Source organism: Lampetra planeri, chromosome 49 (assembly GCF_965212315.1).
Source record: "Lampetra planeri chromosome 49, kcLamPlan1.2.h2, whole genome shotgun sequence".
Classification (NCBI taxonomy): domain Eukaryota; kingdom Metazoa; phylum Chordata; class Hyperoartia; order Petromyzontiformes; family Petromyzontidae; genus Lampetra; species Lampetra planeri.
Window position 1 is genome coordinate 9,085,041 of NC_136155.1, and position 16,538 is coordinate 9,101,578.

General features: G+C 48.0%; 1 protein-coding gene across 1 annotated transcript in view; it reads right to left on the reverse strand.

Moving 5' to 3' along the window:
* The window catches only part of LOC144733969 (glycoprotein-N-acetylgalactosamine 3-beta-galactosyltransferase 1-A-like), a 42,072-nt gene extending 39,340 nt beyond the window's left edge, over nt 1-2,732 (reverse strand). The window contains exon 1 of the mRNA XM_078615998.1: nt 2,432-2,732. Within this exon, the coding sequence (XP_078472124.1) occupies nt 2,432-2,618 (187 nt within the window). The 5' untranslated portion in view covers nt 2,619-2,732. The remainder of the gene's footprint in view (nt 1-2,431) is intronic.
* Between the last annotated feature and the right edge of the window lie 13,806 nt (nt 2,733-16,538).

Below are 16,538 nucleotides of genomic sequence, written 5' to 3' on the forward strand. Positions count from 1 at the left end.
TTATCGCCGTGTGAATTCAAAGTTGTGAATTTCCCATCAACTCACGAGGCCAACATCTATGGCTGCAGCAGACAATGCTGCAGGGAAATTGAACCAATCCAGTAGGCAACAGACACAGACTGACATTACTCCAGGCTCTACTGCTCAATAATGCATGCGCGTGTTCGTGAGCCATCACTCCCACAGTTGACCTCTGCTGAATTAAGGAAGTATTGTAAACATCCAACATGACATTCACGAAGTTAAATATGTAACACCATCAATTGCATTCAATGAGTGTTGCTATTGCCTCGTGAGACGCGGCATCGTTCATTCAGTTACTCTCACAGCAAGCAGGGGGACGCCACGGCCTTGGAAGGTAACACTGCACAGCTACTTCTGTAGTCTCTTCAATAGGCCCATGTCCATACCAGGACACTTAATATTCCCCACGAAAAGCATCTATTGCATTTCAAAGTGAAGGTTTATATACATATATACACACACATACAGTAATACCCCGGCTTTGTTGGGGATGCGTTCCTGAAAGGTGCGACGACAAATATTATATTGAATGTAAATCGAAGAAGCAGTTTATAGGGTAGTAGTGGGTTTTCCCTCTACATTAAGAAACTTGCATTTAGAGTATTTGGCTGCTATACATTTGTAGTGTAATAGCGCTGGCTGGTGGACAACAGCGGCAACTGTGGTGGACAGACAGTACACACGCCGGTGAGCGTGAGCACGGTGTGTTAGCAGAGCAGAGGAACTAGGGCAAGGTTCATGGAGGACCCCATCTGGAGGCCCCTGAAACCTGCTAGCGGGTTCGAGAAGGGAGCCGAGAGCGGGGGCTTGAGGCTGCCGGTTCTGGGAGTGGACTCGTCTCGTCGTTGCTGTCGTCTCATCGCTGTCGTGGTTGTCGTCGCTAAACGTCTCCGCTAGATATTGCGCTACGAAGGATAGTTGTTGGCTATCTCAGTCAGCACCAACAGTGTTAGACGGCTAGTGTTGTGTACAGGCGAGGCTAAGCTACTGTGGAGAGTGTGTGGACGAGACCGTGGGAGTTGTTACTAAAGAAAGTGCCTCCTAGAAACTCTGTCTCTGAATCGTTGACACTACACATTTCCACATGATAAGCCACTTCGTTGAGCTATCATTTGTGATCGGTCGCTTTAGCCAGGTCGCTTCTGAAAAATAGCTATACAGCTCAGTGGGCCTTTTCTGGTAAAATTAAAAATAGTTTATTTGATAAAAATTTCCCCCATCAACATCGACTGTGCTAAGACCATGGGCACACTCCACTTGAGAACCTGGTTCAACCTCGAGTGACTGCAACCCACACTATCCTGATTTGCTGGGGAAAAAATTGTTCACTGCTCAGATTGAGAAGTCTAGATTCATAAACGAGAAAGTAGGTGAAAAAATGTGTGTAGGAAAGTGTGGAAGTGTGAACAACAGTGTATACAAGTGTAAGTGTACGTAGAAATAAATATTTAAGTTAAACTCCCCCTCTGCCCCACCCCCCTCTCTATTTAAAGCCTCGACACAGAGACGTTGTCTTTCTGTGTGCCTATGTGTGTGTCTCTCTCTGTTTGTCTCTGTGTGAGTCTCTCTCTGCTTGTGTGTATGTCTGTGTGTCTCCGTGTCTATGTTTTGTCTCTCTCAAATTTAGCAATATTTGAAAGAACGTAATCAACCAGGTAGGGTGTTGACTATTGTGTTAGCCGACTCTGTGTTGTATTGAATTATATTTCCAAGTTTACTCTGTTTGTTTTCTCATTCATTTGTACCTGATGATGGTTGCTTGTGTTGCAATCGAAACGTCGTATTCTATTATTATTTTATTTTATTTCTTTCTACATGACTTTTCCGAAAGAACCAAAGAGTAATTCCTGCAGTCACGAAAGCTTCGAATCTAGTTTCAAGTGTAATCAACAGTGTAAACAAATGTAAGTGTAAACAACAGGATGTGTTCGTAGATGGTTATTGTAGGTAGGCACCCCACACACACACCTATTTTAACACGTAGTAGTAAATGTGTCCTTAAACCCGCCACCACCCGACACAGCCTGAGTAAGGTTTGTCACGGAAACAAAACATGCCAATTAGTTACTAGTTCAGCATACCGATGTGTTGGAGAGTAAACCCACAACATTTACAATTCGAATACGACGTTTCGCCAGTAATTACAACTACTGTATCATGTTTAACACGAAGGCTACATTGGGCGGACAGCCAGAGTTACTCGAAGTGGAAATGTTATGTTGTGAGTTTACTCTCCAACACCTTTTCAAGTATAGTAGTAGCAGCACATTAGTCTTCGTTTATTCCAGAGTTACCCCCCCCCCCCCCCCACGATAAGACCGACTGCGGCGTTTTTGATTGCCCGAGCCATGAGCTGTGATGTCCAGGAGTGATCGTTGCGGGCGTGCGAATCTTCTTCGTCACTCACCGCCGCGGCTCGACGCGTCCAGGCCGTGGCCGAGGGGTCCGCCGCGGCGGCCGTCCGCCTGCGCGTGCCACCCCCTCGCGTGCCACCCCCTCGCGTGCACAGAGTAGAAGTAGCAGCAGGAGAATCCGCCGAGCCAGCCGAAGGCGAGCAACAGCCAGGAGCGTCGGCGGGCGTCCCGCGCGCACATGGCTCAACAGGGCGAGAGCGGCAGTAGCAGCAACAACAGCAGTAGCAACAGCCGCAGCAACAGCAGCGGCAATAGCAGCGTTTCAAAGCAGCAGTAGCAGCAATCACGATCGCCTCCCTCCTCCCTGATCCTCCTCCTTCCCCGCCCCGTCGCACGCGCGGAGGCGACGCCTCCTCTGCTGCGCGCTGGAGGAGGTCGCGCTTCGGGCGATCCGCGAGTTGCTTTGACGGAATCGTCAAATGCCATCAATCGCGCTTACAGTTGAGATGAGAAGGTTTATTTAAAAAAAGGAGTACGGGGTAACAACAACAAACCATTAAGCACGTTCGTGAGTCAAATCTAAGAGGCACTGTTTCGTACCTCCGATTGGCACGGTTGGCTACGTAAGGTGCGAAAGACGGTTCAACGTACATACGAAGGAAGGGCCATTCTTCATAACACGTAGAGAGGTCAGAGAGAATAAAGAGATTAAAGTTGCAGACTGCACTTTACACCATGGGACCTTGGTAAGAATTACATGTTTTGATATTTTCTGATGAAGTTGTTAAAATTGGCGTAGTAATGTGTTATTAAAACAGTAGCTAGTGAGTAACATACAACCCCTTTAAATAATCAAACATGTATTACTGCATAAACTGATTTGTATTAAAAGTCGGATTGTAATATATTGCTGGCACATTGCATTGTGGGTGTCCATGTGGGAGTGTGCTCTTTAATTATCAAGGTCACTCTAACCACGAGCAGCATTGTCCAACGGGTGGAGCCATTCCTGGGATCAATCATTATTTCAATTGAATCCAAGAGGCTCTCAAGGAACCAGGGGCGGTTTCTTCATTAGGGCGATTGGGCGACGCACCACCAATGTCATTCAACCACAGAGTCACGCTAGCCGTCACTGTGCCTCTGGATATAGTCCAATCAGCGTCATGCTACATTCTGTGGAGTACCGCCTCTTTTTGGGCGATTTCCCTCCAGCTGAGAATCGCCCCGAGTGGTCCCATAGACTTACATTCAAAGATGTTTTTTTTAGAACGGGGGCGCTGCAATGCATTCTCTATGGCTTCCGGGAGGGCTCGCCCTAACGTGCTTACGTCATCATACGTGCTTACGTCATCATACGTAAGCACGTTTCATCCAACAATATAAATTGTCGCCACCTAGTGGAATCTTTAATAAAATAAACTTGAGTGGTTTGTTTTAATAGTGAGTATAGAAACAAACAAGATGTATTGTAAGAGTCACTTTATTTTTCATTAATATTAAAGAAGTGAAGTTGCCTTTACATGCTTAAGCTGTTAATTTATCCATTGCATGGGTGGACCTTATCCTTATCAATCATCCAGACATTTGCCCCCCCTGAGAGATTTTGCAGGAGCCGCCACTGCAAGGAACAAAGGGGCTTTCAAATGTATATCAAACTTTTCAATCATCGCGATTGAAAACTAATTTCTTTAGACCTGCTTTGTGGGTTTAGTTTGTTGTCATTCCCCCGCACCTCTGGTTAGCGCAGTGGCTACGTACATTGCGAAACGAAATAAGTTTAACGTACAGTACATACAAACGATCTAAAACTAGGTTTCTTTGAGTGTCTTTTATCCCTTGCCGTCCAATGTTACCGACAAAACAAATGTTATGTAAACAATGTGTGTCCCAGGAGGTCGCACGTATATACGACTATAAATGTGTAGAGTAGTATGGAGACGTGACGTCATAGGGGCCGTCCATAAAGATGTCACGCACCTAGGGGGGGGGGGTGTCAGACATTTGTGACGACGTGTGACGGGGGGGATGTGAGAAATGTGGCGTCACATCAAAATGCACAACTTTAAATATGGACAACACGTTCTACTTACTTAAATATACTTTTTTATAAATGTTTTCTCCTACAACATCAGAGTGCAGCGCCACATTAAATACGCACTACAATTGACAATAGTTTAAAGCGATTTGAAGCATGTTTTATTTTTTTTTGGGGGGGGGGCGGAGCTTTGTGACATCATATTTGAAGGGGGGGCGGTCTGACTTTTTGTGATGCCGTGGGATAAAAAATCATCCAAAATCGAGTGACGTCATTTATGGACGGCCCCATACGTACTGTGCAGTGTGATGACGTCAAGTCACCACGGGGTACTTAAGGGGGGCCCCGTGACGAAAGCGGGGTCGTTGTGGGAGCCCGGGATGGACAGCGGTTGAAGAGACAGCCAGGGGTAGAGCTCAAGGAGTCTGGAGAAGCCGGCTGTAGTTGTGGAAGGTGCTGCTCTCCTCGGTCTGTCGGTGTTGGCTGAACCCCCGATCCGACTCGAGTGAGAGAGCCCAAGAGATAGCCGAGGCTAGGGACAGACAAAGCCGAGGGTCCACGTGAAGGAACCAGTGTAGGGCACCTACCTCTGGTGGAAGTTGTCACCAACCCTTGTTAATAAACCGGCGCAAGCCCTTACTTGAAGAACTGCCTCTGCGTCGTCATTACTATACAACAAATGGATAAGGTTTATCTCGCGCTCAATAATAAAGCTACGTGGTGAGGGTGAGGTGTCCATTCGGCCGTGGCGGCTGAGCGGCATTCATCTTGAATGCGAGGCAGATGTCACCTTCTCGTCTCGTTCCCACCGGAGATGAAGATGTGGCGAGTGGGCGAGTTGATTGTGGTGTGATTCGGGAGGTTGAAGCTGTGGAGGCCGACGTCCGCCTCTCCGCTCCCTGTGAGAGTGCGGGGCGCGACGTCCACCCCCTCCTCTACCCCCTCCTCTTCGGCCGCCTCTCGCCGGGTCCCCGCCGATCGGGTGATCGCCCCCCTCGCGCCAACGCCCTCTCTGAGGGACATCGCTACTCGGATGGCTAACCACCGCCCGGGGTTATCTCCCTCACGCACACGTACCCCACCACACAAAAACTAACACGGAGGCGTGCATGCGCGCGCCCCTGCAGACGCGTTTTTCCTTCACAAAGCTGGCGCCGGCCAAAAGGAACGGCGGCAGTATGAATATGCACGCGCCCCTAATCCGCGTGCCCGCAATGCTGATGCAAACTGAAAATAAACGGCGGCTAAGGGCTATGGGGCACGCCTCACCGTTAACGCTATTTCTACTGTGTAAACGCGCTGCGTAAAGCGCGCTGTGTAAACACACGCGAGCGCAAGCACGGCGCAAACGACGGCGGCTCTGTGTGCTGCAGTACACACACCTCATATGCACACTCAACTCACACCACCCCCTCGCTGCAGCCCTGCGCTCACGCCGGGCACACCGTCTCTCCACGCAGACGCGCCACACACAGATCACAGACGCTACGCCGAGGTTCTGCCCACACACAGAAATCACATTACACAGATATTCTGTACTAGAGTTGATTAACGGCGCAAATACCCGACACGAGAGTATTAACGGCGCAAATACCCGCTACCTAGAGGGGGAATATTTCGCGAGGAAATCCTAGCCTAACTCTGCCTCTGACCCCAGTTACACAAACGCTCTACCACATACCTCGTAGCTGTACTCACGGCGTCCCACGGACGCTGTGAGAGTCGGAGGGATAGGGACGAGCAAAAACCTCGCTTATCGCTGCCTCGTAGCAGCACTCTGTTGTATCTATACCTTCTTTTTATTTTATTTTATTATTTTTATTAAGAATTATTCTGCCAACATATATAATACATTTTTTTAATAGACACGGGGCAACTTGGGAGCGAACAAAGACGAACCCGTTCCCCCACTTCCACAGATGCGCGCACGCCTCGCCTCAAAGGCCAGAAAGCATGAAAGAGGGCAATAAAATGTCATTAATTCCACACACACAAGCCAGGAGATGACCCTCGATGAAATACCGTGAACACGGCTACGACATGCATGGAGTCACTTACAATCAAATCACAATGAAACTAAGCAGCAAATAAGTCGCATTTCAACTTCCAAACCAAAACAACTTAAGCTGTGTGAGACAAAGGATATAACGCCCAGAGCGAGGGAGGGGATCATTAAGCTCACTTAACGCGTAGGTTTTCGCGACAAATATTATTCATAATCAAAACGTATTGTGATTGTGTAACCTCGATACGAATGCGAATCGTCGGTCGGGTTTAATGAATGACTCGGGTGGCGCCGGTCGCGAGGAAACCCCACCCCTCCTTCCAGAATGACTACACAGCTGTGTCTTTAAAATAAATAAACACACACGCGACACACACGGACGGACACGCACACGAACAAAGGAAAAAGTTATATGGCCCGGCCTTTGAACAACTCGGGAAAACCGAGTGGATTTTCTCAATATAAGCCGAGGCAAAATCCATTCAAAAGATCTCGTCTCCGGGCTACGGCCCCCACCAGAGATCTCCAGGGCTGCGGCCCCCACCTCTCACCAGGGCTCCGGCCCATCTCCTCTCGTCGCCGCCAACGAAGAAGCTCTTCCGTTATCCAGAATGACGAGGTTCGCGGGGTAGCGACGTGCATCAACAAGCTGAGGTCTGCACCACCTAAGAAGAATCGCTACCCTGAGTCGCCGAGCTGCGAGTGAAGCTGACGGAGATTCCAGCTATCACTCTCGAGCCAACAAAGACACCCAACGTCCAACCTGCAACGAACGAAGCATCGCTCATCGTCAGAGTGACGACCAGCGAACAACCTGCAGGAAGGGCGGAGATCATCAAGCGTCGACCAAGCGAGCAAAACACACACGCGAAGCAGTGGAGAGAGCCTGATCAAACGGCTGTGAGGAGGAGGACAGCGCCATCGAATGCGCCGTGTGTTTGATACACACACCGACCAACGACCAGTGAGAACCACAAGACGTCCAGCAGCGACGACGGAATCATCGCGCAACACGACGGCGAGCGTCGTGCAAACTTAATCGAGCAGTGGAGAGAGAAATCAAGACGGTCTCGCTGCGGCCACGCCCAAGCGAGAGGAACTTCTCTGGCGGCGGGTTGTATCCTACTACACCACACAAGCTAACGACACAACTCCCGGCTCTAAGAAAATTTAATTAATTTTACAAGGGGATAACGCACACACAACACGCACACGAATACGATTTTCAAAAAGTTATCTTTGCGTTTCAAAAAGGGTTGCCATTTCAAGGTGGTGCATTCAAATCAACTGATCGTGCAAAGCAGTTGCTGCCGTCGAGTTACATGAATAAGAAGTGTTTTAGTCATTCAATTTCGTTAATTGCATAATCTTGCTCATTAATTTATTGACGTATGCTTTCGCCTTTGCATATTAGAGTGTCATGTATTTGTTTAGAATTTAAATTGCTTAACACCAAGAGTTCGAGTGTTTCTTCCAAGTCCATGCAAAACTGTCTTATTCATAAGAACTGTTACCTGCGATGAGATATTAAGTTGGAGACCTAAAATAACATAACACACACTAAGATAATCAGTAAATGTTTAATCAATGATAATCGTGTTATCCTGATTGATACAACTCTGGATAAACGAAACAGCCTAATTATCATAACTGCTCACGTTAACATAATCGCAAGCATCTGCATAAATTACTACGATTATCTCCGTTATTATCATAATTTATGCATATAATTATACACATTAACATAATTGATGCAATTTGCGCATTTTTCGGAAAATTATTCATTTTTATTATTTTTATCAAAATTTCATAATCCAACATATACAACATCTCCCTGGCATCACACGGATACTATGAGCGGCTCGAGGAGGCAGGACGGCAGGAAGGGGGTCTGGATCGCCTGGAGGTTGAAGATAACTGAACTCAAACTTGATTTGGCGCTTTCATGACTACAGGGAATTACTCTTTGGTCCTTTCGGTAAAGTCACGTAGAAAGAGAAAATAATAAGTGCAATACTAGCATACGCCGTTCCGATTGCAACACAAGCAATCATCATTAGGTACAAATGAAAGAGAAAACAAAACCTAGTAGACTTAGAAATATAATGTAATACAACACAGATAGTCGGCTAACATGACAGTCAACACCCTACCTGGTTGATTACGTTCTTCCAAAGATTGCTAAATTTAAGAGAACATGAGACACATAAACAGACACAGAGACACACCGAGAGAGACAAACACATAGGCGCCTCTGTGTCGAGGCCTTAAATAGAGAGAGAGAGGGGGGCAGAGAGGGAGGGGGAGTTGAGAAATTAGCATGTCAATGAGAGACATGGGTCTACAGCAGGACCAAGAGCAGAGAGGGGGGCAGAGTGGGAGGGAGGATTGAGAAATTCGCATGTCAATGAGAGACATGGCGCTACAGCTGGAAACCAAGAGCAACAAAACGAGGGGGGAGAGAGAGAAACCACACTAAATCAAACTTAGTAAAAATTTGGAAATGTAATGCAATGCAACACAGAGAATCGGTCAACACATAATTGACGTATGGCCTGGTAGATTAGGTTCTACCAAGGATTGCTAAATTAGAAGTTAAGTGTGAAATTTGAGAGAGAGACAAAACACAGATACGGAGACACGACAGACACACGGGCAGGGAGAGACAACACAGAGACACACAGAGAGAAAACAAACTTAAAACCTCCCCGTAGAGGTTATTCAAACTTGATTGGGCGCTTTCGTGACTGCAGGAAATACTCTTTGGTTCTTTCGGTAAAGTCACGTAGAAAGAGAAAATAATAAATTATCAATGCGGATCCGCGTACGACAGTCGATTTATAGCAGGCAGCAAGTTGGTCAACACCACGTCTGAGTAAGGGTCTTGCGTGACGTGGACTTTATCGCACCAACCTACCGTTTGACCTTCAGCAGCCCGAGTGCCAAGGTCGGAGTGAATACACACGTTTGGTGATGAACTGGCAATTAAGTTACCAACTTTTGGAAATACAATTAATCAACACACACATGAATATATATGACACGCGATGCATTAACTTAATGGTTTACAGCAAAATTGGCTCGTCCCCACTGAGTCGCGCGGAGTACAATCTCGCGAACGCCCGGCACAGCGCAGCACGTGCTGCCTTGCGTCCCAAACTCTCCTGTGAGCCAGCCTCGTGATTGGCCGTCGCGGTGCGGACCAAACCGTGGCCGTGACGCCAAAGTCCCTGGAAGCGCTCGCACACAACCACAGCTCCTCACTGCGGTGAGTGCAGCAGGCGCGGAGGCCTCGGTGTGGAGTCTCCCACTCCAGCAGTGGATAGAGCACTCTGCTTTGTGTGGGCACCTACACAACCCGGTAGCAGTGGATAGAGCACTATGCTTTGTGTGGGCACCTACACAACCCGGTAGCAGTGGATAGAACATGTATGGTCCTTGGTGCAGCGTTGCCTTATGCTGTCGCAGTAGCCGCGTGCACTCGCGACTCTTTGTGGTCTGTCCACACTCATTCGGGAGATGGAAGTACTCATCTCGCCTGCTGGAGTACTTTCGCGGAGCTCCTTAAGATTGGAAAATTGTTGAGGCTAATCTTTTCGATACCCAGGTTTGCGGGGTGGCAATCTCAGAACAACTGTCACCGCGTCCTGTGTCTGCGATCTACCGGTTGCAAAGCTGCTTCATGCTCCAGATGCTAGGCCTTGTTCACTGCTTCCCTTCATCGGGGGTTTTGCGCGCAGTGAAGAGTGTCTCTTAGTTTTTCGATTTAAAGCTTTCGTGACTGCAGGGATTCATCTTCTTGGTTCTTTCGGTAAAGTCACGTATAAGCTGAGATACTAACAGTAAGTAATACATTACAATTCTATGTCACAAAAAATATTATATGCTTCCAGCTAAACTTTTACATCACACGGGTCTACCCCGTACTATATGCTGCCATAGACAAACCCAACATTAAATTATATACTGTATTACTATACACCACCCTATACCTTAGAATAATACATAGTGTAATATTACACTGTGTATTATTCTATCCACCCTACTGTATATCACACTGCTGTATATTCACTATACAATTACGATACTATATATTGCCTTATACATTGTATTAAACATTACAATGTTATACTATTTATTATTATACAATCTGCTATACACTATACCATTGACCGTCGAGTGAAAGATACTAAGAGGAAGCAACGAAATATGTCAATGGAAGAGTGGTAGTAGGAGACTTGCAGCGGAGCAAAGAATCCATTCCCTGCGGAGAATACAAGATATAGTCATGCCAGTGAGTGGACTGCGGTCTGAAAGTCGCCGTAAACGTGAACACAATCAGTTAAGATCCAAAATGGTTTATTACGTCCTTCCAATGATTGCTGAGCCAGAATCCATCTTCTCGGTTGAAATTGTCTCTGTGTTTGTATATGTGGATCGCCTCATGATCGAATCTCTCATGGTAGCCAGATGGCTTGCAGGAACCTCTGTCTTGGAGAAGTCAATGTCATGTGAGCCCACTGAATTGTAACAGTGATCTGCCACGGCTGAGGTGTTTGTCCTACCGTGTTTCAGGTCTGCTTTATGTTCACGGATGCGGTCCGAGACATGTGGTTTGGTTTCTCCAATGTAACTGCTACCACAGAGGCAACTTAGTTTGTAGACGCCAGGGTACTGTATGTCTGGAACCACATCTTTTACAAACGGGATCAGATCACGGATTTTATGTACTGTGTTGAATCGGACCTGGATCTTGTGTTTAATCAGGATTTTGGAGATCTTTTTTGTGACCCCAGCAATGTAGGGTAAGGTGATGGTTTTGAAAGGCTCCTCAACAGGATCCTTCTTGATATGCAAATTATTTTGTCAAGGCGCCCTTCCCCCCTTCCAACCCAGTTTAAATATACGCTCCAAGCGTGGTGGTGTTTCATTCAGACGCTGTCTCCCCGACAGACCTGGTCTTCACCTGAGGACGGCTGCTTGCGTTGTGGCCGAAACGTCGTGATAATTATTTTATTATGTTTTATTTTTATTATTTTATTACTTCCCTTCTACGTGACTTTACCGAAAGAACCAAGAAGAGTGTCTCTTTGGCTTCGTGACTAAATGCATCGTTGCTGTACAAGCAACGCAGGTGGAGAAACCGTGACGGTGTTTGAATGCCCTCTTGGTGTGGGCACGGTGCGACGATGCATAGAGCAGGCAGCAAGCAGTGTGAACCTGTTGGTTTGCATGACAGAGCTGTGGCTCGATTATTACCTTCAATAGGACAGTCTGATGTCCTGTAAAGAGAGACTGTTCACAATTTCCAATCTGGCAATTAAAGTCACTTTGTTAATAACAAAAGACAAACTGAATGAAGGCATTGAGTTCATCTTAGGAGCAAAAGACAATGCCAATGCAGCCATTGATATCTTCCACACATAAAAGCCAGGTCTGGTGCCTGTGTGCTGGTGGAAAATGCGTTATTCTTAAGTTCATACCAACCGATTGGCATAGCTAAGGGCCCACGCGTGTAGCCATGGTCACACCACTGGTCTGGTTGTATCGGCGTCCACTGTAGGATAAAGTAATCGAGAGTGAGCTCGGGTTTGGCAAACCTCAGTCTTCTAGTCGACAGGGTCTGTTCTTCCCCGCTGTTGTTACTTAAACGGCTAAGGCTACCGCGTTATTGACAAATGTGTCCAATTTGTGAAAGTTGCGCTTTTGCGCATTTGCCAAAGCAGTTACATCACCAATAATGTGTTTGTTAAAAGGTGGTTGTTTCCGGATTTCCGTCGTGGTTGTCAAAACGGTAATCCTCTTTCCTAAAGTCAGGGCCCGGTAATAGAATCCGAGTGGGATGTTCCTCGTGAATGCAACGAGCGGAAAGTACACCGTTGCTTCAATTGCTGCAACCAGAGACGGGATCGAACCGACGTACTCTGGGCTGCAAGTGCAGCGCGGTGACCTTTGTGACAGCAACCTATGCGACAGCTCCCTTCGTTTCTCAGTTGAGAATCCAATGAGCACGTCATGGTGAGTATTCATCTGGAGTGACACGTCTAAAGGTTCGGCCAACCGGTTTTACTGGTTTGTCTTTCTTTTCATGCGATTACCCGTACAAGGCAAAAAAAACCCTTATACAAACCACCTCCTATTAAAATCCAACGTTTCCGCGGTTGATCTCTTGCGTCGAAACTGCCTCTGTGCTGTGGAGTCCGCCCGAAACCCATTTTGTTTTCTCTCCCTCTCTCCCATTTTCTAGATTCGCCTTCTCAAATGCCACGTTGACGGGGGGGGGGGAGATTCCAACCGGTTGTTGAGAGTTTATGAATCACGGCTGTGCCACTTGAATGAGCTGCGGAGGAAATTAACAAAAATTGCTCTCCGTGAGTGGCCACAATGTACAGTTGATTAAACGCGGTTCCTGAAGCACAAGGGGCCAAACAAAAAGTCCAACAGTTAAGCGGCCAGCGGCAAACAGCACTGTCAACGTCGTGATAGTCGGGAGTGAACGCTTGTCTTGAATTGACAAGAAAGAGTCTGTGGTAGACCAAGTCCACCACGTGGGTGAACGAAGCATCGCTGCGTAGAGTTCAGGGGAAGAGTAACGTACGTATGTACAGTCTGTTGAACTTCTTCCGTACCTTACGTAGCCAACCGAGCTAATCGGAGGTAACCATGGTGACTGTGCACGTGGTGGTCACTATGAGGGTGCTGATGGTGAGCCCGTGTCTGTGCCCGTCTAGCGCTGCCCTCACTCCGTGACCCCCGCTGCGGTGGATGAGGCACAATTTATAGCGCAGCTTGTGGTGCAGCAGCTCAAGGCGGCTCTGTGTGATGCCATGGCAGTCGCGATCACGATGGCTATTCATATCAACTGTGGATATACTCTGCAGGCCTGTTGTGTGTAGGTGGGGGAGCGGTAGTGTAGTAGCGGTTTGCGCGCTGCGCGAAGAGAACCCGGTGACCCAAGTTCGACTCCCGATCACAAACCAACAGCAGTGACGATCGTGTCAGCCGGTCCTGGACCTCCTTCTAAGTCGACTCGGCCTCAAATGATTACCTGGTGGGGCTGTGTAAAAACATCGCCACTCTAGGGAAACAAAGGCGGCCGGGCGTGGTGATGGCCACCCACCCGGTGTTTGTATGTGCTGCTACTTGCTAACAGCACTTGCCCCAACAGTCTGTTCAGGCTACGCTGTCTTTCTACGAGCGCGGTGTAAGTATCACGAAACCTTCCAGCACTCTCGTCAATGACACTGCAGCCGTTCAAAATCATATAATAAGCGACGTTTCGGGAAATGGTCCTTCTTAATTGCAACATATATAGAGAGAGGCCAAAGAGAGACAGAGTGGATGAAACAGTTGGAGCCTGCACTTTACACCATGGGGTCTGATAAGTATTGGATAAAAAAAAATCTGATTACGTTGTTAAATCGGCATATGAATAGTTACCTAATACTGCAGTAGCTATTGGGTAACAAACACACCTTTCAAATATCACAAAGGATACTACTAAATAAACTTATCATATTACTGTATGCCCCTATTGTTGCTGTCTTCATTGTTAACCTGCCTTGGCTGGATTCCAGGCGCGCGGGCAGGTGAGCGGCGGTGACGTCACAGCGCACATCAGCGCAATGACGTCACCCGCACGGCACGACGGCACCGGGCTCGTGCGTGATGACGTCACCCCTCGCAACCCCATCCGCGATGAAGTCCACGCAGGTGCGCGTGAAACTCGATCGAAAATCATGCCACAGTACATTTGAAATCAAAGTTTTTTCTCGCTAGATGGCTGGAGAGAAAGACGGACGGTCACGTTCGAAGGACACGCGGGCTGCTAGTTTATATTGTACGTATGTTGAACTTCTTTCGCACCGTGCGTAACCAACCGTGATATATTAAAAGTTAAACTATGAAATGTCTCTGCAGTACATGGCATTGTGAGAAAACTTTGTTCTGGTGAGCACAAAAATGACTCCGTGACATCTACATTTAATTATTGTTCTACCGATCTGCAGCGCATTCCTGGGCCAAATCACCATCTCAAAGGTTGCGGTGACCGGTTGCTGCTGCTGCTGCCCCCGCATCCACTCCGGTTCCACCTGTCGCTCAGCCGTGACATTTTGGTTACGAGTAAAGGTTGAGGGTGCGGTTCGATCCGGACCTTTACGTTTGCACGTCTGTCACCTTGTGGTCGCGTGCATTTATTTCCTGGTCCTCCGGTTTTTCCCCTCCACATTTAGAAACACGCCTTTAGATTATTTGCCTGCTATATATTTCCACGGGATAAGCCACTCTGTTGGGCTATCATTTGTGGCCAGGTGGCTTCTGAAAAGAGCTACATACCTCATTGGCCCGTACCTGGTAAAATGAAAAAAAATAGTTTAGTTTCCACCACTGGCTCACAGACGAACCCCTTCAATACCCATTTAATGGGAGGAAGTAATTTTGTTCAACCAAGTCACGGGGTGCGCGTTCGCAGACATGCCAGAACTGTAAGCACAGTTTGGTCCAGACGCGCACTCAGACTACTGCTATACTGTATTATTATTTTTAAGTGAAAACGGGGATAACATGCACAATCCGAATATACAGCAGGCGTCAGGGTCGGGATTGAACCCACGACATTCCGTATACCAGGCGAGGTAGTTAACATCTCGCCGCTGTGGTGCACTCGCCCAAGCGCAGCTGCACACGCACGGCTCTCGCACCCCACCCGTTCGCATGCCAGGCCACGCGGCTTACACTCTTCTCCTGCTCGTCAGCAGTCTGTGCTCGCGAGTCACTTGGTTGGGTGAACATTGTTTGGTGCTGCTGCTAGATTGACAGTCAGTAGTCGCACTGTAGCCTTAAAGGAACATTCTTTGTGTGCTATGAAATATATGAAAGGCAGCGTGTCGGGTAAATGAGCCATTTTTCATATGCTCTGAAGAAGGGTCATTAACCGAAACGGCGCCTCCCTCTGAAGACGCACAATGTAATTGACGAGTTGTTGGTTTCCTAAAGCCCTCCCCGACGACTCACGTGGGTGCTCACAGGGACACTCACCTTGGTGCTCACAGAGACTCACCTGGGCACTCGGAGAGGACTCACCTGGGCACTCGGAGAGGACTCACGTGGGTGCTCACGGGGAGACTCACCTTGGCGCTAATGGGGAGGCTCACGTGCACGCTCACGGGGAGCCTCGCTTGCGCGGTCACCTGGGTGCTCACGATGAGATTCACCTGGGTTCTTACGTGGTAACTCACCAGGACGCTCACGGCGAGGCACACCTGCACGTACATGGGGAAACTCACCTTGGCGTTCACGGGGAGACTCACCTGCGAGACGGCCATCCCTGTGCAGAGTCACGCGTCCTGCGCAATCCCCCCTCAACAATCAAATCGATTTCTCAAATTCGCGTCTGGGCTATGATCCGCGTGCCTCTCCATGCTGTGTGTCTCCCAATGCAACTCTTCACGCTTATTTGTGCACTTAATTCCACTGTTTTCGTCAATTCGCCGTGACTTCCGACGCACGCGGCACAGCGGGTAATGGTGGAGTGGCTCCCGTGAGCATCCGGTCACCTCCGCGGACGGTGTGCGTGTGTATACAAGCATGCGTTTCGCGTGACACAAAGACGGCCCTGTACAGGTATCGCGTGTGCCACGTGTAGCCACTAGTGACACCCAGTGGCACGTAATCCCACGGACTGGCCACCCGACACGCTGAAGGCCCTTTGCCTTTTATGTTAACACCATGGACTTCTCAACTATAAAACTAGTTGTCCTTACCAGGTAAGAAGGCCCACTGAGCTATGCTGTAATGCTCTTTTTAAATCCTTTATATTAAGTTCGCTTGCTTGCTTGCGTGCTTGCGTGCTTGCTTGCTTGCTTACGACCGTGCAAATCTTTCGGTCGTTTTTTAACACACTTCCCGTGATCCAATCGAGCTGACATTTTCCGCACAGACTCGTTGTGCGTGACAATAAATTTTCGTGAAAATTTTTTTCCAAAATTTTGCACTTTTTAGGAAAAAATAATGGTATGACTGTGTGTGTGTGTGGGGGGGGGTCTGTTTGTATGTATGTGCGTGCAAGTCTTCATCCTGGTTCTGGTTGTATGTGCTTGCGTGTGTGAGTGCGTGA